At 52.0% G+C, this 22,073-nt stretch overlaps 1 protein-coding gene across 5 annotated transcripts; it reads right to left on the bottom strand.

The window, feature by feature from the left end:
• Window positions 1-126: 126 nt before the first annotated feature.
• camsap3 (calmodulin regulated spectrin-associated protein family, member 3) lies at window positions 127-21,861 on the bottom strand. Of its 5 annotated transcripts, none has more exons than XM_062449648.1 (18): window positions 21,333-21,861; window positions 15,406-15,677; window positions 9,532-9,672; window positions 9,180-9,263; window positions 8,760-8,792; window positions 7,671-7,809; window positions 7,432-7,571; window positions 7,236-7,320; window positions 7,054-7,090; window positions 6,824-6,894; window positions 6,526-6,598; window positions 4,313-6,425; window positions 4,067-4,191; window positions 3,596-3,888; window positions 3,375-3,468; window positions 3,156-3,274; window positions 2,880-2,998; window positions 127-2,739 (listed from the first exon to the last, which is right to left on the bottom strand). In XM_062449648.1, exons 1-18 carry the CDS (start codon window positions 21,463-21,465, stop codon window positions 2,440-2,442), a joined length of 4,371 nt encoding a protein of 1,456 aa, XP_062305632.1. In that variant the 5' UTR covers window positions 21,466-21,861; the 3' UTR covers window positions 127-2,439. The 5 variants fall into 5 exon arrangements, with proteins under 5 accessions (XP_062305632.1, XP_062305655.1, XP_062305623.1 ...); XM_062449671.1 differs by having other exon boundaries at window positions 4,067-4,194; window positions 6,526-6,562; XM_062449639.1 differs by having other exon boundaries at window positions 4,067-4,194; window positions 21,333-21,860.
• Window positions 21,862-22,073: the final 212 nt, after the last annotated feature.

Below are 22,073 nucleotides of genomic sequence, written 5' to 3'. Positions count from 1 at the left end.
AACAAAGTAAAAGGACAAAAACTTAGGGGGAAAAAGTGACAACCGGTACATGCAAAGTGAAATTGACTTTCAACTTAACATGGTTTTATGAGTGAAAACATAAACCAAAAATGAAAATGACAAACATGATCTTTACAGGATTTTATTCGTCTTCAGTTGCCCGGGGTAGATTGGTAATCATGAACAAAGACAAACAGGTACGTTCTGCAGCCAGACATGGCGACAAAGCAAAACAGAAGAAAAACAAATGCATGTTAAACATGAATTCAGTGAAATGAATGTGAATCACCACCTTAACCAAAACACATAAATAATAAAATCTGAAACTAAACATCAAATGAGCCCTCTAGCCCTCAATAAATACACCCCTGGACCCCTAGGACCTTCTACAGGAGAATTGCACCGAATCCAGTTATAGTTCAACTACCACGTCCTTTTCTATCTTTTACACATATATACACACACACATCCACCTGTCACACACTTTGCCTATTATCCTAGACAACACATCTCCAATGAGACCTCATTCAAACAACCACACATCTAGGAAGCAGTCTGAGGTGTGGGGGGCAGACATGACAGGGCAGCTGACCCACCCAGCTGCTATAGTGCTATGGAAGGCAAAGGGAGAGCAGTTCAAATACCGGCAGGGTTCAAGACAGTTATCCAGCTTCAGTTCAGGTGTGGGTGATTCCAAATGAAACTGACAGCATCTCCTGTTGTGACTGACCATGACCCCATCACTAGGACCAAATGGTTTCGTCTGAAAGCATAACCGGACTAGGTAGGTAGCCCCCATAGAGAGGGGAGCCGTTCGAGATCGAGGGGGGCAGGAAACCAGGGCTGATACAGTCCGGAAAATTCCATCTACAACCAACACTTATAGTCGCACACAGACACACACAAAAACAGGCAGTTATATTAGTGTATTCTCCAAAATAACACAACTTTGTTTCCCCGTGTACTTCAGGTTTTATTTCTCCTCGATTGTGGAGAGATCAAGTCTTTCCTGCTCAACTATCTCTACTCATCCTCTCTCATTCGCTCACTCTCCCTTTCTCAAACAAGCACACACACACACACACACAACTCACTAATGCTAAAGCAGCAGGCTATCTTATTCATAGCTTACAAAGGTCAACTTGTTTGTACAAATCATTGTCAAAAACAAAAGTAATCAGCATTAAACAGCATTCGTATATATATTAAATCAGCATTGATTATCTTTTCTCACACACATATCCAGGTAATGCTAAACAAGAGTATAAAGCCCTCCTTCATCTTCCAGTTTCATTGATCAAGATATTGTCACATTTTCAGTCATAATCACATACTGAAATTGGAACTAAAGCAAGGTAGAGGGGGAAAATCTCAGAAAATGTTCAGTCTTCTTCCTGCCTGCAAAGGATGAAGCAAGTCATTCAGCAAATGTCAAAAGTAGTATCAAAAAACATCCAGAAGTCTCCAGCCGAAGTCAAGTTGGAGCAGTGCGGAGAAGCACACCTCTAATGGGGGGAAGAGAGACAACCAGTCTCCAGAGGTTCCAAACCAATATCTCCATGGGTAGAACCAAGTCCTACTTGCCACTCTTGACAGACAGGCATGGCGGCCACTCAAGAGTGCGAGAGAGCCCTCGCTGGATCCGCCTACTTCAGAACCACCTAGCGTCTTGACTGACCAATGGAGAGAGGAAGACCCGGAGGAGCCGGGTGGTTTGGGTATGCCCTACATTCGTGACAGAGTAGTACCACTCCGATATCAGCTGAGCTCCCCTGTCGGAGAGAGAAGACTCACGTCTCCGCAGACAGGAGAACGAGCCCTGGAGAAAAGGCAGAGGTAAGAAAGAGAAAAAGGAAGAGAGAGAGAGAGCCAGAATGACTCTGCTCCCGTGTATGGTTGTTTGAGCAGTGGCAGTGTCTGAGTGTTCCCCCCTCTCGCTCTCACCACCAAGTGCTTAAGGTCACATGGAGGACTGTGTGGGGGGAGCCAAGGGGGGAGACGAGGGGGAGCTAGGGTGGCTGGGGGGAGTCGGGGGTGGGGGAAGGGGGGGGTAAGGCAGGGTGGCATGAGAAGGCTGGGAGGGTAAAAGGGAGACGGGAAGAGTCAGGGGCGGTCCTTTTACAACATGATTATATTACAATCTAGGTAGTTCAGGCGTAGCCAATCATAGGCTAATGTAGGCTGCAGCCAGCGGTGACAGTGCTGGATGAATGGCTGTAGAGACTGGCTGGGCCCTGTCACATGACACACGTACCACACAAAAAGCTGACCCGCTTAGGCCGACAGAGCATTTGCAAGCCCGTGGCGGTCTACCTCGCTAATGAGTCTCAATAAACAGAAGACTGGCCTCAAATAATGCCAGGAAAGGGCAAGGGCTTGAGTGTGGAGGGGGAGGAAGTGGCCCGGAGCCAGCATGTCCACAACCCCTCTCAGGTGGCTCTATTTGGGGGTCCCTAGCTTTTTGGGGGTCCCTGGGCGTTTCTGCCACAGGTGACCAGGGATGGTGAAGGCGTCAACACTCATGGACATGGTTTTGGACGGGATGGCGGTGAACTGCTTGCGGTCGGAGCTGTACTTGTAGATGGACTCGATCATGGCGGGGCAGATGACGCGGGGCCCGATGCCGGTGATCCGAACCATCTCCTCAGTCTCGGGGTTCATGGTGTACACCGCCCGGAACTGGCAACTGGAGTCTCTGAACAGGATCAGGAAGTGGTTGGCTGTGCTCTTCTCCATCTCCTGTAGGACAGAGAGGAACAAAGAAAACTCCCATGAACTGGCATGAAGGGGAAATGAGATGGGCTGTTGTGGGTTGGCAGAGGGAGAGATGAGCAGCTCCATGTGGACTTTGCCAGGCTGTTGACCGAAAGGGCTCTGACCTCTACTATCTTGTTTTTCTGCGGTTCGTTGACCTTGCCGGCCAGGCAGCAGCGAGAGATGGCGTTGTGGATAATGAATTTGTTGGACTTGAAGCTAGGCTCCTTGTACAGCTTGGGTCCTAAGAGAGAGAGGGAGGGGGTGAAAAAACTAAAAACAAAGACCGAAAAAAACACGCAGTTTATAAACATATCCCAGTTTAACTGGCAGCAGGTACAACATATACCCGTGAGTTCAGAAATAAACCCCGCGTTTTAACTCTTTAAGCTGGGGCTTACCAGTATATTCCGGAATGGAGGCAGGGGAGGAGATGGTGGAGGCGTTCTCCCAGTCCCTCTCTCCATTGGGCGTGGCCATCCTGCCCGGGGACATCAGTCTCGACGGGGAGTGAGAGCGGCTGGAGGGGACGACAGGAGGTGTTAGGCAGGGGTTCATGGTCGGACAGCGCGGCCTTGTCCTTGGGAGTGCTAAAGCGGGCCGGCGTGATTGACAGTTACCTCGGAGACTTTCGGACCGTCAGGGTCCCACCGTCGTTGGTCATGGAGGAGAGGTTCATGGTGGAGTGGGAGTACACCTTGTTGAGCTTTGAGCCTTTTGGCAAGAAAAAGGAGAATGAAGGAAAGTAAATATTGAATGACGTCCATGTGGTAAACATGAGCTACAATGCACAGATAAAACAAAAAAAAGGGGGGGGGGGGAGTACTAGCTCTGTATTTACCCATAAAGCCCTTGGCGGGGCTTCGGGATAGGACCGAGTCATCGTGGAACACCGTCTTGGGCCTCTGCTTCTTCAGATCCCGCACGGTGGTGGGCTTCTGACGCAGGACCTTGCCCAGGTCCTCCATGATCTTCAGCTGCTGCCGCCGCTCGTACTCCTGCTTGGTGAAGTCTCCCCGCCGCTGGGGAGTGCCCTCAGCCGAGGGGGTGCGGGGAGGCGGCGGGGTCCCCGGGGTGCGCGGTCGCTCCTCGCCCTTGTCCCCCCAGCCCTCGATGGTCATCCACTGAGGCCTGCTGGGATGGGAGAACGGGGTTAGGATCAGGGGGAGACCCGAGGCGGTGTAGAGAGGTACTGGAGGCTGTGCACACGTGTGTGTGTGTGTGTGTGTGTGTGTGTGAGTGAGTGAGTGAGTGAGTGAGTGAGTGAGAGAGAGAGAGAGAGAGAGAGAGAGAGAGAGAGAGAAAGTCTCACTTGGCCTCTCTCTCCTTCTCCTGCTCCTGCTTGCGTCTCTTCATCTCCTCCGCTCGCTTCTGCTGCTTCTCCAGCAAGGCTGCTCGTCGCTGGGCCATCTCGTCCTCCGGCCGAACCTTGTCGTCCTGCTGATCACACGCAAACACACACACACACACACACACACACACAGAATCAGACACTAGGCTAAAACACCAGGCTAAAACAGACACAGTGCCATAAGACAGACAGACAGACAGACGATACCTTGAAGAAGAAGCCGACCCCTCCCTTGTTCTCCGGCTCGGTCATGTCACTCATGGAGTCGGAGAACATGTCTGGCCCCTGGTCGTCGTCCTCGCCGTCCCCCCGCAGGGCCGACAGGGAGATCTCAATCAGGCTGCCGCGCTTGCCGTTCACCGCCGCCGCCGGAACGTCGCTCTCGAATGAGCACTCGTACGGCGCCCCGGAGCTGCATCCCCCGCCCCCGGGGCGGGGCCTACCGGCCAGCGCCTGCAAGGGCCCCGCGTCCAGGTCCATGCTGAAGATGCTGTGGTCGTCGTTGGAGCCGGCGTCCGACAGGTTGTCGTCGGAGGCCCGGGCAAAGGGGGTCGGGGCGGGGGGCGGGGCGGCCCCGGCCGGGAGGGGCGGCGGCTCGTTCTGCCCGGCCGAGTGAGAGATGGTGAAGGAGGAGGACGTCTGCACCTGGGACTGCCAGGGGGAGACGCGCCGCAGGTGGGGGAGGCTGTCCACGTTCTGGTGGTGGGGGGTGAGGACCCGGGACACGGCAGGTACTTTGGCGTCCAGGGGCCGGGGGTATTGGTGGTGGTGCTTGGGGCTCTTGGGCGGCACCGACTGGGCCCTGCGGGGGACCACGTGGGGAGACTTGGGAGCGGCGTGGCCGAGGAGCTTCCGGGACGGCGAGGGGGAGGACGAGGCGGAGTTGAGGTCGCGGGAGGACTCGCGGGACATCCTCGCCGAGGGGGCGGCGGCGGGGGCGGACGTCTTGGGGCTGGGAGGGATCACCCAGGACTTGTTGGTGGAGGCGGCCTTCTTCTTGATGAGCTGGTTCTGCTGCTCTGAGAGGCGCTGCATGTCGCTCTGCAGGGAGCTGAGCGCCGCGTTCAGCTTGGACACGGCGTTGTTGTAGTCCCCGAGCGGCGCCGCCCCCTTCTCCCCCCCGGGGGTCCCCGCCCCCTTCTCTCCTGGCGCGAGCGCCTTGTCCTTGGAGAGGGGGACCGGCCTGTCGTGGCGTGGCCCCGGTTTGACCTTGCCAACCTCCTCCACCGGGGGGGGCCGTTTCTCCTCCTCCTCTTCCTCCTCCATGCGCGCCAGCCTCTCCTCCAGGGTCAGGCGGCTCAGCTCCTCCTCCGCGGAGGAAGCGCCGACCTGGCTCTCCGCGTCCTCCTCCCCCTCGCCCTCCCCGTCCCGCTGCTCCTTCTTCAGCTGCAGGAAGGCGCTCTTGCCCAGCCTCTGGCGGTGCTTGGCGAAGATGGCCTCGATGCGCTTCTTCTGAGCCTCGATGGCCTTGCGTTTCTCCTCCAGCCTGGCGCCCAGCTCGGACATCTCCGAGGTGAGCGCCGGGCTCTGGCCGGGGCTCTCCTCGGACTTCTGGCCCCAGGACGTGGGCTGGGGGCCGGGGGCTTCGCCGGCCTTGGGGGACTCCGCGGCCTGCTTCTTCCTGCGCTCGGCAAAGCTGGTCATCTTCACGCCGCTGTCGGGCGGCTCCTCGCCCCGCCCTCTGGAGGAGCCGGCGGCGGGCGTGGCGGGGGTGGACTGGGCCTTGGGGAGGTCCTCCGAGGCGTCCGAGTCCACGCTGCCGTCCCGGAGGACCGAGTCGTCGTCTCGCGAGCACTCCGAGGCGTGCCGGGTGCGGCCGGGCTCGCGCGCCTCCCCCGTGGGGCGGTACAGCATGCCGGAGCGCGAGGGGGCGGAGCAGCTGAGGGGGGCGGGGCTCCCGTTGTGCCTGTCGTCGGGGGAGTGCAGGTAGAAGCCGTCGGGGGCGCCGTCGGGGTGGAGGCGCGGCTCCATCTTGCTCTCGTTGTGGATGATCTGGAGAGCCTCCTCGATGGTGGGCAGCTCGCCGGTCTCGCTCTCCGCCAGGCCGTTCTCCTCCAGGACCAGGGGCACGCCCGGGTTCTGGGTGGCCCACGAGGCCCTCTGGGGGGGCAGGGGGCCGTTGGCCCGAGGGGCCTTGCTGAGCAGGTGGCTGAGGTCCTCCGGGGGCGTGTAGGGCACGCGGGTCATGGTGGGGCCGGGCGGGGTGAGATTGTCGGAGCTGACCGAGCGGGTAATGGCGCTCACGGGGTTGCCCATGACAACGTCCACGTCGCTGTCCAGGCCGAAGGGAATGCTGAAGGACACAGCCGACAGCGGGCGACTAGAGAGACAGGAAGTCGAATGTTTTATTATGTACAACGGAAGATAAACGGCTACATGTGTAGGAGAGCCAAGTCTTATGGAGCAGAAGAGAGACCCACCTGAGAGGCTTCCTAGTCCAACTTCTTCCAGTTCCTTCTATATGGGACATTGAGGTAGACTGAGTCAGAGATCCTGAGCACATTGAGACACACAGACACAAGTAAAGGCATGCACACGAAAATGCACCAAACACAACCGTCAAAACAAGCAGAAACGATGACACTCCAATCAACTTAATGGGTTCAAAAAGACAGAAAAAGATATACACACACAAAGATTGACACACACACAGGCAACAGTGAACAGACTCGAAATAAGCCAACATGCCGCGTGAGGCTATGACATCGCTGTTCTCACCTGACACGCCCCCTGGTGACACTGGGGAGGAGATGGGGAGGAATGGCTTTTTGAAGATGGAGGGAGAGCCGCTAAAATGCACAGACCCAGAGGATACGCTGTCAATCCGAGCAAAGGACTAATAATTCCCCAGCACTGGGTGGACTAGGCACGAACAACGAGGTAGATTAACTACTTTAATATTCTATTTTATTGTTTGTTTGTTTTTTTTATTAGATGAAGTGCTTTACCTGTTACTGCTGGTTGGTGTCAGTGGTGCAGAAGCATCTGGGAGAAAAGAAAGTCACGTTCAACATGGAAAGGAATAGCATTCTTTCATACACATGAAGAGGGCTTTAGAAAATCACATCTATGCAACGCCACAGTCGCTGCGTTGTTTTCATAGACCAGTCCCTCAATGGCCTTCGCTTACCCGTCACGTCTACAGGCTGAACAAACTCTGGCCTTCGTACCTCGAACCAGCCAATTAGCTCTGCCAGGAAGCTCATCATGTTGACCTGAGAAGAAGACAACCCACTGTTAGTTTAACAATTATTGTTATCGTGGCTAAACCGATGTTGAATGAGAGCATGTGTGATACAGATTATGAAGGAGCACAGCCCACACACCCGCAACTGTTGAGGGGCGTAGAGCATGTCCTCCAACACCAGGGGGCAGCAGCTCTTCAGACAGCTGTCACAGAACTCGCTGATTAACTGCAGGTTGTACAGGCTGTCGTCCACCGACATGGACTCCTTCATACACACATCTGAAACACAGACGAGGTCAAATCACTAAGCACTTTCCCAGCACGGGGGTAGCTCTGTAGTCAAATCTGTTGTTATGGTTGCCAGGTTTTTGCTCTAACCCTCCAGTCGCAGCAGGCCAGGGCAGTAGTAGTGGATGACGGCAGCAATGGCACAGCCATTGGACAGGTCTGTTATGTCGTTCACCACAGGGAACGTGGGCTTCTGCTTGGACTGCATCTTATCTTTTCTGTAGCGGATCTGAGAGAGAGGGAGAGAGACAGAGAAACGGACAGAAAGACAGGTGAGAGAGACAGGAGATAGAGAGGTGGTTAGTCGATAAACATGGGACAGTACGGGAGATCCTTGGACCTCGCTTTACAGTTCAGCACTGTCAATGCAATACCTTTGGACGTTTGCATTTGGAGATGTGAGTTCACTGCAACACAAATGTCAAGGTCACTATTCTCCAAGCGGGACTGGGCAGTGAACACAAAAATGACCGTACAAGCAAGGCACACCTGGTTCGAGGGTCACACGACAAATGGGACAGGCAAACTTCAAAGTGAAGTAAACGAGCGAAGGAGGAGAGAGAGAGAGAGAGAGAACAGACAACATGCGATGTATGAGGAGAGAGAGGTGCAGCCAGACTGCAGGAGCCTGGGGAGGGGTTTAGCAAGTGCAGACTGGGAACAGTGAGGCGATTGTCAGGAGAAACTAGGACAGGTGAGAGCCTTGGCAGAGAGAAAAGATATTCTAGCTCAAACAGGTAGGACAACCGAAGACAGGTAGAGCCAGTGTCAACACCAACAACTTCCCTGGAAGTCTAACTAAACTATTCCTTCCCCGAACACTCCCCTATCTCTGGTACGACCAAAGGGACAGGTTTTAAATGTCATTTCCAGGAGTGTTTTTTTTTCCTTCTAAAAATGTGCAGCGTGCATCACACCCCCCCCCCCCCCCCCCCACCACCACCACCAGCCCACCTCCCCCCCTCCCTGCCACGTCTCATGATATCAACAGTGACATCGCCAGGTTGATGCGGGAGAGCATGTAGCGGCAAACTGGCATTCTCATACGGTGCCGTCGGACGAAGGGGGGGGGGGGGGGAGGAACCGACCTGTCAGTCGTGAATCTGCTGACGGAGAATAGGGAGATGGGGAAAGGGAGAGGAAAGGAGGGGAGGAAACAGAGGACAGGAAGGAACTTACAGGAACTAGCTTCCAGTACCAGCGAGTGGGACACTGCCGGGAGAAAGGAAGGAGGGAAGGGAGGGAAGAAAAGATGAAGGAGGTAAAGGGGGAGCACAGGAAAGAAGGAAGGGTTCGGTGTTAAAGGGCTAGGATGGAACACTCAGAAGGAGAGACACTCGGTTTGCAGTGAGGGACGCGGTGAAGTGTGGATTTGGTGTGCGGCGTGGGAGAAAGCGTGTACGGCACCAAGCGCCGACAGCCGAACTACGTGGTAAGCTTAATGCACGGCACATAATGTGCTTCTACAGAGTCAATGTTTTATGTAAGAGTGTTAGCGTATGTGTGTAATCCAAGAGATTACAGCTGGAGTATGCATGTCATGTGAACCACTGGTATGTATGTGTGTGTGTGTGTGTGTGTGTGGAGAGGGGAACTCACTGAGGCCTGGACAGGCTGGGGCTCGGTGCAGCTCTGAGACGAGTCGCTCTGCCCCTCCGCTCGCTTCTTCAGATTCTGGTTCAGCTAGGACACGTCAAGAACGCCTCAAAGTCACACGGTGCACCGACAGGCGCCTCAACGGCGCCTCGGTCAACCGCCAACATTACGCGTGGCGGCGCCCAGCGTTGATTGTTGGTTAAAATGTTAGCGTTCATTTAGGAAATCGAAATATGTGGTTCTTTCACTGGATGGGATTGTTTGGTGTCTGTTCAACGCCCAGTCTGGTGACTGGTGGACATAGTGAACACATCGTGAGGGGGCCCACGGGGCCAGATGTCCCCTGGCTCCTTACCTCGTTAACCCAGTGGAGCAGGGCTGCTTCCCAGCTGGCTCCTCCCCCCAGCAACTCCGCAGCGCCGCACGTCTTCACAGCGCTCACCGTCTCCATGGCGCCCACTGCCATCAGGGCATCCATCACTGCCAAGTGGGCACTCTGCACCAATCAGAGGAGAGAGAGAGAGAATGGGAGGAGTCCGGCCAGGGCCAAGCAGCAAGGACCAGATGACAGTTGCAACATGATTCAATTAGCTCTAATGCTATAATGGATCCTGGTGACATGTCTACTGTTCCGCCAGGGCAATGCAGCCCGGCCAGGAGTGCACTGCTGCAAAGCCTTTCAATACCACCCTCAGCCACTAGGTGTCTCCAGGGTCAAGATTTGTGTGGGAAGAGAGACCTGCTGTGACAACATGGGACCTTGTGCTTTAAAGTGGGCCGCATGTACGTGCGTGAGAGTGGGTGTGTACTTTGCTCCCTTTGCTGACTGTACAAACGCGCCAATAAATCAATACGATTATCAGCTCCGCGCCGGGGGGGGGGGGGGGGGGGGGGGGGGTTTTCCCTTCGCCGATTCGTCCTCTACTTTCTCTCCAGCTTTCCTTCCCTTCTCCCTCTTCCGCGTCTGCTGTGAAACCCAGCAGTGTGAGTCATGTGTGGCAGGCTGCAGGAAACCGTATCGCACTGCAACTGCCTGACTGAGGAAGGCTGGAGGAGCTGCAGCGGTCGTTCGGAGTGAACGCAGCGTGCGTGTGCGTGACACATGCATCTGAAGTGCAGAGGAACCAGTGTGCGTGGGCAGAACAATAATCTTTAAACCCCCCCCCCCCCAAAACGCCACAGAGACTGATGTAAATCTTCATAACAAAGGGCATCAACAATATTGTACGCCCACAAAGATTGTTAATCATTTCATGTCCCTAGTGCAGCAGCAATAGCCTCTCCTTCTCTCATAGTCAGAGCCTATTATAGAGCCTCTTCCCAAGGCCAGAGTCCATTAAAACACACCAACAACAACAACATTATGAGCTGAGAGAGAGAGCGCCTTAGCTCCCCTAAGAGGGTTAGCTCATTAGATGCCGTCTCCAGCCACACCATGGGCCCAGGCTCACCTGCAGCCAGGCCCAGACAGCTCCATAGGGCGCCGGCTCAGAACAGTCAATGTTTCACACACACACACACACACACACACTCACACACACAAGCAACCTTTGACCTCTAAAGGGAAAGGTTTCCGTGTTTATCCACCACAGCTCATATAATCAATGTCAGAGAGGAACGAGTGTATGAGAAGAGGGTTCTCTAAATAAGTGGTTGCTCAGCAGGTTTCCGAAGGACAGAGACACACAGAGAGAGAGACAGAGAGACAGACAGAGAGAAGGAGAGAGAGACATAGACGAGGGAGACAGAGGACGGCAGAGCAGAAGCCAGCTGAAGGCGTCCTGAGCCTGACAGACTGACGGAGGACCAGGGGGGCTCTGCTAGCCACGGAGGAGCCGGGCCAGGTCAGGACAGCCTGGCCTGGTCGAGTCAGGGTCTGGACGGGGCCAGCGGGACGGGCATGGGGCACACAGGCTGGATCAGGGACATTTCTAGATTGTTCTGAAGTCAACAACAACCACTGAACATTGCGAGAGAGGGACAACAACAACGTGAACTAGATCCCATAAGTGGAGGCTAAATAGAAGATGGTGGATACAAGCATGTAGAAATATGTCCCGCGGTCGGTTACAACACGCATTTATTTGACTCTGAAGCCGTTGACTTATTCATTCTTGCCGTCAGCCGGAGACAGAACATCACGGTTCTATCTTGGTCTCTTCAATCTGTGTCAGTTTGTGTTCCACATAATGCACACCAGCCTCCATCCCACCCAGCAGTGGGACTCCACCCTCCTGGTGATTGGCTCACCACAGCCGGCACTCTGTTATAATCATTAACCCCGGCCAATGGAGAGGACAGACGGGTCATAACAACACATTCCTAGTCAGAGGTCTTTCCACAATCCCTGATCTGAGCCCGGGTTTGAGCCTAATCTGTGCTAACTAGTGCTTGTCCCCTTGTACTCCTTCTTAGAACTCCAAGGAGAGGTGCGTGTTCTCCTTGTAGCTTCACACACACGAGCACACACACATACACACACACACACCCCGCACACTCACACACACACACACACTCTACCCCAGCTGCAGGCTGTGTCCTGTGGTGCCCTTGCTCCGTGCATGTCTGCAGCTCCATCTGTCTACCCATGCTTGAACTGCTGAGCCGGGCTGGCCCGGTGCTGTGGGAGAGCGGGCCACGCCAGCGGGGACCCGTCACATGGCATTCTCTCCGGGCCAGGAGACGGACTGGACTCGGTCACTCAGGGCCCCTGCTGGAGGGAGGGACCCTGGGAGCCACGGCTTGTCTGCTCAGTGCAAACGTCTGCATTGCAGAGGGAGACAGACATGGGATGAGGCTGTGATGACGTCTGGGCGAGGGCTAGGATGGACTGGGCTGGGCTAGACTGAATAAGACTAATGCCACAGTAGTCTTCCCCAGGACTGGACCCAGAGACCCACATGGGGGTGATACCAGCACAAACTGAGTTTTATCAATGACAGTTTACTGCTGACCGGGGGAAAATATAAGAGAATTCAAGCCGTTGAGAGTGAGAGTCTGCCGGCGCGCTCTGTTGTTTGTGTGGTACAGTAATGATTGGAAGGAGGGAGAAGAGGTGGATTTTCATGACAAAAGAGAGGAATGAAAGGAGAGTGGAGGGAGGAGGGGCGGATATCCCATCCTGACCCCGCCAGAGCCCGCTAAGCCAAATCACAAGTTTCCCTAATGAGAGAGGAGAGAGGAACAACCCTGGAATACAGAGCGCCCGCTCTGCCAGATCGTCATAACAACCAACAATCTGACCCACAATGCACCATACCACAATCCTGAACACAGCGGCGCTCCCAGCTTAACATCGACTCTGTGCTAAGAAACCCAGGGCCGAGGGAAAATAGCTAGCATGATTAGATAAACATTCCTACTACGTTTACCCTCACCCTCCAGATATTACATCGTATGCCACGCATGTCAACAGCAGGCATGAACAATGAATGCAGAGGCATTTCAGAAAATCATTAGCAGCGATTAGGACTGAGGTGAAATCTGATTATGTCTGAAATATGACTTAACCCCTTCCCCCACCAACAGCTCAGCGCGCTGCTTGCAGAGAGCACGAGAGCGAGAGAGAGAGAGATAAACAGAGGGATCAGCCAGGTTTGGGGCCCAACTGGGGGTCCAGAACAGGAACCCCTCTAACAGCACATGGGTCTCTGAACATGACATGGCTAAACAGTCTGGCAGAAAAAGCTATCTGGACTCTAGCTTTTTAATAAGATTCTTCTCAGAAACAACACATTATAAGATCAGTCACTCGATCTGAAACATTCTTCTGTTGTCTCTGTTACCAAACCACCAACAAAGAATATATAATTGAAAGTGAACATTATCTTTTCCTTTGGCAGAGTCCCATGACCAAATGTTGCCAGGCAAAGTTTATCATTCCTGATCCCGGGGATAAAGTCTGCCACTTCCAATTCACATTGAGCTTCTGACTGATGCTCAGTTGACCAAAAACCTGCCTACACAGCAGTATGATTTAAGACAAAGTGTCAGCGCCTAGCCAGCATGTACACTCCGGGCTCCAGCTTATCTACATCACAGCTCAACTACTGACCTTGACGATCCCAAAAAGGCAGCCCTTTAGCAATTATGACAAACCCACGGACGCCCCCCCGAACAACATATCTGTAAAGTACATGACGGGGCGTGGAGAGAATTAATGAACAGCACACATTGCACAAAGATGTCTGGTAAGAACGCACGCCGTGTGCACGGTGCGGTGGTGTGACTCAGTGGTGCGTTCTGGGTGATGGGGACTGGGATGATGACGTTCAGTCTGGATGGCAGATTATCTCTAATCTTCAAAAGATCTTTATCCTCCAATCTGAGGAGCGATGGGGGGGGGGGGGGGCTGGCCTGGGACATCACCAGCGTGTCCCAGTGGGAGTCCTCCAGCTAGCTGGGTGTCCTTCAGGGAAGAGGCTCAGCTGGACCAGAAGCTCCCCCAGGGGTGGGGCTTCTGTCAGCCCCCCCCCCCCCCCTCCTAACCCTAACCCTAACCCTAACCCCCCCCCCCCCCTCTAGAGAACCTCAACGCAGACGGCCCCATTGGACATTCCTGGCACCGGCTCTGATAAACCGTTTAAATCCAATGACGCAAGCTGTGGCTTTATCAATACCATATCAGAGTGGTCAATAATATACGTGGTGACATATATAAAAGATTAAGATAGGGTTTGGCTGAGAGTAAACAATGTCTTTGCTCTGGTGGTGAGCATGCTTACTCTGAGCGCGTGTTAGTGTGTGTGTGGCACAGACATGTTGAGCCTTAATATAAAAAAGCAGCCCAGCAGCTTGCTGTTGCTCCAAAGCCGTTTACTGGCCGAGGCCCCAACATTGCTGCTCCATCCTCCTAATGCTGCTGCTGCTGCATGACCCACTTTCCCTGCAACGCTGCCTCCCTTCCCCAGCGCCAGGCAGCTGCACACGAGCCCAGCACTGCAGCACAGAGGCGGCCAGGGCAACACTTGACAGCCGAGCTCACGGTTCACCGACGGGCCTTGGGAGTGCGCCGGGCGCTGCCTCGACCGGGCCCGCCCGGTGGCGTAGGCCAGGGCTGAGCCCACACAAGCTGAACTCCACTCGCTCACACACCAGTGAGCTTGTTATGGCTGCAGCGGGCTGGCGGTGACACACCTGGTGCCACGGCCACCAGGCCGAGGCAGCGGAGCAGAGGGGAGCTTTCAGTCGGCTACTAGGAGAGCACCACGTCTTCCCTGGTCCCCGGAGACACACTCCCTCCCCCCACTCCCACGAACAGAACACAGCCCAGCTCTCCAGGACGAGACGAGGTCGTACAGACGGCAAATTAAATGGAGTCAGGCGACGGTCAAACAGCAAATCATATTTTCGACGAGGAAGGAAGCGGAATTTAAAAAGGTTGTTTATCCAACAGGAAGCAAAGCCTGTGCTAGCGCAACCAAGTCAGCCCTTTAGGACACGTAAGGGGAGAGATCGGTTCTCATGCAGAGAGAAGACAACTGTGAAACATGAGGCTCTTCTACTTGTACAGGAGGGGGGGGGAAGGGGGCTTTATTTCAGACGTCTGAGAGAACAAACCAGTTCCGCTTGATTCAGAGGCTGGGCTGAGGGCTAGCTACGAGCCCCGAGTGCTCTCTCAACACACGGGCTTCGGTTTCACGGGTGCTGCTCGGCCATTGTTATCTACAAACCGGATTTGGACCCACCTCTTGTCTATCTCTGGTGGCTTGCCCACCCCGCCCAGGCTACCCCGAATTTACTGAAGAGCTGTGTCCTCCAGTCAGCACTGACTCCACCCAGAGCCACCCTAGACTGCACTGGCCCTTCACAGCTGGAACCACTCATCCTGAGGGGGGTGGGGGCACAGTGGGGCAAGAGTGGGGGCTGGGGAGGATCTGTTTGATGTCCTTTAATCCCGGGAATCAAAGCATAAACATGTCCACATATACCGCCAGACCCGGCCTGTAACCCACCCCCACCCCCACCCCCTGGCTAGCCTCCCCCCTGTACTCCTGTGTTCAGATCTGTACTGTGTGTCCCCACAAGATCGATGGCGGGATTGATTGGGACGAGCGGTTCCCTGCCCAGTCAAACCGTGATGTCTCCTTACATGAACCTTTGGTGGACACCACCCCAAAGAACTAACGAAGCGAGACATCGGGTGGGTAAACCTTCATCTAAAAGACTCGGTCGAGCCATAACAACAGCGATCCTAGACCTCGACGACAATCCCCCGGGGGGCCCTTACCATTTTGATGGGCTTGTGCCGTAGGTCCGCTTCCGTCACTGGGGAGTCCTGGTCTTTGGGAGCCACGCCCCTTTTGGCGAGGAGCTGGAGGAGGGTGGCGTTGTCTTTGGGGGGCGTCTGCGCCTCCGCGGACCCCGGCCCCCCCTGCAGAAGGCCGTAGGTGCGACAGTAGAGCTCGGAGGACAGCAGCAGGCGGGTGACGGGGGGCTTGAGGTGCTCCTGCTCGTACTGGTCACTGTAGAACGGCTGCCGCAACTCCACCGGTACATTCTCTACAGGGACGAGGGACACAAAACGGAACACAGAAGCTGTTACAGAGAAGCAGTTCAAAAGGAACCCAGAGACCACAGCAACCCAAGGAGAACGAGGACAAGGATACAGTCTTGCAGCCGGATATGAAAATAGGACAGGACGTTGGCTACGCACACAGACAACATCTACTAAACATGACAGCTCCCTGTTTAGTCTGGAACGCTTTGTGAATGGAAGTGAAAAACGAGGAGTTTAGAGCCACCGTGGGTGAAGCTCGGGTTGAAGTATTTGGTACCTGATGCAACACAGATACACATTCACTGGCATATCAGGCTAGCCTCTGCCCTAAAGCTACAATCTTCTGACTGAGTGCGTAGAGCAGGGGGTTAAATGAAGCATGCATGTGTGTGTGTACAAGCGGGGGAGAGAGAGAGAGAGAGAGAGAGAGAGAGAGAGAGAGAGAGAGAGAGAGAGAGAGGGGGAGCGAGCGAGCGTGTGAATCTTCCTCAGCAAAGCCAGTCAAAACAATAAAAAAAGCCAGAGGGTTGGGGGATGAGGTGACAGGACGCTTGAAGTGGTTCCACTGTCGTCTTTCACGGAGGAGGAAAACACCGCTGTTGCCATTTCCCCTGTCCTGTCACCGGCCGCTCACTGCGAGTGTGTCATCCTGTCGCCCTCGGCTACGATACTGCGGTGCATTACACCCCCGTCAGGTCACATGTCAGGGCCCTGCTGGAGAGTGAGGCCGGTAGTCAGGCCACTTCAGGGTATCCAGACCAGGGCTTACAGTCTGAGGATAACCAGACAACCACTCTTAGAGATAAGCTTGGCAGGTTCTTTAGAAACCCAGCCGTTGTAAAATGCCACTTCCTTCAGGAGCTAATGCAACATATTTTTATAACGGCTCGCCTACTACTATAACATGAACCCAAAAGCAGAATGTCAAAACCTTAGAGCCCACAGCAAGTTCTGGAAGTCCCTACATAATAATCGAGGAGCAGCGCTCTGAGTAAACACCAAGACAGCACTTGAGACTGGTTTTCTGTAAACAAGCTCCGAACACCAAACACACACAACACTGAAGCACACACATGACACACCCAAAACAGGTTTAGCTGTATTCAGGCGGAGTTGAAACCCACACAATCCAATACTTCCACAGAAACAATGCACACATTACAGTCAACAGCAACATATTTGATTATTCAAGTCAGGAACAAGGAAGAAAAGAAAAGAAGAAAAGTAGCGAGACAAATATGGCCTTGGTAAATCAGTGAGTCACTGCTGCTCCTCAACCCATAAGGACAGACTGAAGGATAATGAGATTCTCCTGACTGGGTTGTTGTGTCATTAGGAGTTCTGTAATTAACCTATTGAAAGGGCACAATACAAAGTAACGCCCATCAGCGACAATGTTCTGGCTTCTCTTTCTATAGCTTACCCTCACAAACAACAATTACAGGTGTAGAATACAATAGTGTTAGTCATGCTGAGAGCACGTATTTGGGTATGAATGTCCCTTTGTGTCTTACTACTCCAGAGGGCAACGTTAGGAGTAGAAACACTTTCACAATGTTGTTGTCTCACCAATAAGCAGTGAGGAAGATACTTCTTTAGAAACATGGGGTAAAGGCCTCCAAGATAGCCATGACAAACTATACCCAGAATGCAAAGCAGGATGCAAAGCTCACAGCAGTGAGCGATGGATGTGGTCGATAGAAGCATCATTTCCCTGAGGAACAGTCCAGCAAATGAATGACCGGTCTGTCACACGCACACGAGAGTGGGAAAATGGACATTCTGCAAATGTAAACCCTTTTTCCAACAAGATTACACCACACAAACAGCTGAAACAGGAGACAGACAGAAAGGGAATTATGGTAACGCCTCAGCTCAAGCTAAATAGAGGAAAATGTCAACACAATGTTGAAATCAACGATGCCTCAGGTAAGTATTTGGACAGCAATCATTATGGTTTCTGTGTACAGGTATTAACCACACTGGCCTCCCTTCCCCCTCCCTCCCCATAGCATACATGCACACAGATCAGAGGTCATGGTTTATCTATTATCAGAGCCGAAAGGCCAAAGGTCAAATATGCACATCCGGGCAATTCTGGAAAGTGGTTTGGCAGCTAGGTAGCCTAAATTATGCAGAACAAGAAGCATAAGAGAACCATCTTGCACCTGCAACTGATCCCATTAAAACAAGTCAAGGAGTCAGACAGGCATACCAGTTAAGTTAATAGACTTTTACAGAGGTACTAAGGACACCTCTGTGTTTGGTCTCCAACCCCTGGGGGTGGGAGGGGGTTGGGGGGGGGGGGTGGGGGGGGTGCAGAGGCCATGTGGCCTCCTGCATAATTGATTGAGTTAGCGTGCTGGTCATGTCACGGACATTATAGGCATGGGCCCAACAGATACTTAAGGACACAAACAGGAGTCCGTTCGATCCAACCAATGTTTTGGTTAAGCAAGTTCCCTTGGGAGTCTTCTGTGAGGCTGCCCATTTTTCCCTCTCCATTCCACTTTAAACCCGAGAGCAGTGTCCAGCGTTGGATTTCAGACGGGTTGTCATGGTAACAAGTGAACATTAAGACCTCTTTGTCCTAATGAAGGGCCACGGCAGCCTCCACAACCACAGAGGCTGAACTAAGTATACTACTCCGACTGTCCTGCTTAGACCCCTTCAAGAACCCTCACAAGACTTCAATTATTCATAAGAGCTCAGATGTGTAGCAGCGTGAAAGGTAAGCGATGGAAGAGAGGAAGGGTTGACTCAAATGTCTGCATTTTGCGAGGCCGGATTCATTACAAATTATGATTAACAGATAACAATAAAACGGCAACATTTTGTAAATCTGAGGGGAATCAATACTTTTGTTTATTATGTTGATCTAAGGAAGATATTGTTTTGTTTAACACGCATTACACGTTTTTCTTTCACAAAATTATATTATATTGCTATCATCTACATTTTTCTCATCTGTAAATAATATTAAATACTCCTGCAGTAGACAGGATCAAACAAGAAATATTCACACTCTGAACAAAGCCAGTTCTTGTTGCTTTAATTCTTCCAGAAATGAGGCCGGTGAAAAAGCAGCTTTATGCTGTGGTGTACATGTGACCTCAAGTCTCAACACCTCCAGAGACCCAACAAAGCTCCAGTATACAGGTCCAGACAGCACATCACACATCTCGTATATCTCTTTATTCGCGAATAAACGTCCCCTAAAACTGCACCTCATTTCAAAGCAAAATCAATAAAATCAACCTCACAAAAGGAAATCTCACAGACACTGGTGAAACCGGGCTCCCTTTCACATGTGACCAGACAGGTGGTCTTCACATGTCCCAGCTGCATGTGACAGTAAGCTTTCCAGTAAAGCTGTGCAGTAGTACAGCAGTCCACGACACAGCAGGGGGTCTCCGGCTGACCTACAAACTCTCCAAGAGCCACTTAGCATAACAAAATATGATGCCTTCCACTTCCACATGGATAACCCATCATCACAGACCTGGTTTTGTAAGGACCTCATCAGCTTATTCAAAACACGAGAAGGATGCAAGCACGAAGGTCCTTCTTTTACAATGCTCATTTCAAATGTAGCCTCCCTGGGCTTTTACATGTGCACTACTCCAGAGTGGACTGTAGATCTCCACCCTTAGGCTAAGGGGGTTGGCCTTGATTCCCTCAGATCCTCTCGGGTATCCCAAGAGGAGAACATCTGTCAGGGAGCATCAGAAAGACTTGGGAGGTTCAGCACATCACATGCTAACAGCCACGGTTTGTGTCTCGCGCCGGTAGCTGCCCCCAGATGCTCCTGAGTTCCTGCTCACCTGTCGACTTCCACCCTAGACACACTGACGGCTGTGATGAGTAATCATCACAGCAGGCTGGTCCCTGCAGCTCTAGTAACAAGGTGGAGCCACAATAACAGGTTTCCTCTGGGCTGAACAAACAAGAGCTTTTATGACCTTTATTCAGGAGGGAACAGCATTTTTTCTGAGGAATTTGGAATCAATAGGGAAAGGCAGAGTGAATTAAGGAGGGGCTACATATTTCCTTTCAATTACTGAAGTTGTTTGAGATCTGAAGTTGTGTTACCTGCAGTGAGTGTGTACATTTTACAAGCAAATGTATTTAAAAACATCTATTCTGGTTTTTACTGATATGAATTTAACAGGGTAAGAGCTTTGGGGGTCTCAGTTACAACAACCAACACAGCACACCAACACTATCCCTGGACACACTCTGTTCATTCGTCTTCCAACAAACTCACTATAGAAACTGATTATGGTGTGGGTACTGACTCATACACAATCAAAGAACAGGACATCTTGCTCCAGCAGTAATATCTGTTGTTCTTCAACATTAGCCTTCTGGGAAGGGAACTGATGATGTCACCATGTTTAGGCAGGGAGATAACTGCAGTCCTGGGCCGGTTCAGCAGATTATCTAGCAGAGGGGAAAGCATCCTCACACTGTATATAACATACTCCAAACTGCAGTCAGTCTCAGGGCTTAGTCCTTTAGCCTGGCTTTGGGGGTGACTTTGGCCCAGAGGGTGTGGCAGAGCCCGAGTGGGGCTGGGTGTTGATGCCCTGAGCAGGCTGGCCACCCACAGTGAAACAGCAGCCTGGACCCATGGCTAGGGATTGCGTAACACATGACACATAAGCCAGGTTGCTAAAGTACAATTGAGCTTGTGTCACACCATAACCAAATTTAAACTGGAATATGTGATGTCTCCCAGGCTCATCTCATTATCACTGGCAGGAGAGATTTGTTTACATCTAGGGAAGTATCTTTCCAGGCATGGATTCAATACATTATAGTCGTGAATGAGGAAGTAACAGCTAAGAGAACAATTGTGTAGGTGAGAGTGTAAAAGGTTATACTGTATATTTTAGTAAGAAGAATCAATAGGGTGAAGAGTATAGAGTATAGGGCTGTAAATTATCCCAAATTTGGGAGTGGGAGTTCATCCAACAAAAGGATTCTCTAAAGTGGGTGTGTATCCGCGTCATGAGAGCCGGTGCTTTGTACACACGCGCCACTTGAATATCCGCCCTTTCGCATTATAGTTGATTAATATACCTATATTTTTTTTATATATATTCAAGGATCGATGAGTAAGCTATGAATGTACTTGTTCAGTTGCTAGAACTAGATCCATACCGTAAGCCGAAAACATGTGATTAGCACACATTATTCAAAGTGTTATGATTCAAGTGATTATCATTACGGCCAATATTCAGCTACCTGTCAAAAATAACCTAGAGGCCTCAATGCACCAGTCTGGTTTGACATGCGGGCTACATCAAATCGGCTTAAAATCACATCGGCTAGTCTATAGGCCTAGACAAGAAAAAAATATAACATTTTGTGTCGTAGCCTAATGGTGCATTCATTCAGATTAAATGATGCTGTGCTTTAGACAACATCCCAAGAATGTGAGAAAAAAACATCTATTAGGGTTAGGCTACAGTGCACGATCCATTCATGTGCTGCTCTTTGTGTGCCCAAAATCGCTGAGTTTACACACAGCCCTCAGTTCACCTTCATGCAAGCGTTTTTCATTAGATTGACAGATATGGAAAAATGTTGGATTACCGGGGAAGGGGAAGCGTGTTGGAAAACATAACGTAAAACTATAAATCACAACATACCTGCATTGCCGTATGATTTAGCCAACAGCCAACCGACACTTGCGCATATTTTTGCCCTAGTAAAATCGTACAAATCCAATGGCTTTATTTCTGGGACAACAAACGTCTTCCTCGTTGCATTTGAGTCCACCATAGCGAGTACTGAAACAGGCCGTGGAAACGGGAGGAGGAAACAGAACTAGAAAAAGAGTTGGTTACAATAAACGTTCAAAAATTCAAGCAATCATTATTGACTATTCCATAGCACAACGTCCTAGGAACACGGATGTGGGTAAGCGTTTTCTCCGGGGGAAAAAACCTATAGTAACGGGTTATCCAGTTCAAGATATTTCTCCACGAGTTTAGTGAAGAAAACGGTCATGAGATGAAGGCGTGCGCGGTCTCACTCCCTACTGTAGCCCCCAACCCATCTGTACAAATGAAAAACACTTATCTCCCGTTTCGCACTATAATGCGTGTAGCTGGTTATACAGTCGGCTAGAGCCCCGCGCAGATGACGGATTTTCAGGTGCTCCACACTGGCATCCCTCAGTCAGTTCACTGGCCAATAGCATTTAAGGAAAATTAGTGAGGGCGGGATCTACGACTTGTGAAAAGAACCAGCAGGTAGAGGTATGCTTGTGAAACAGGTGCACCCACCCCTTGCGGTCAACTAGCCAGGTAGCTCGTACACATTACAAAATAACGCTTATAATACTTCTTATCGCATGAACAAGGATACCCAAAATTCTCCCCTGTCGC

This window comes from Osmerus eperlanus, chromosome 2 (assembly GCF_963692335.1).
Source record: "Osmerus eperlanus chromosome 2, fOsmEpe2.1, whole genome shotgun sequence".
Classification (NCBI taxonomy): domain Eukaryota; kingdom Metazoa; phylum Chordata; class Actinopteri; order Osmeriformes; family Osmeridae; genus Osmerus; species Osmerus eperlanus.
The sequence above is the reverse complement of the archived record's forward strand: the minus strand, read 5'-3'. Positions and strand labels throughout refer to the sequence as shown.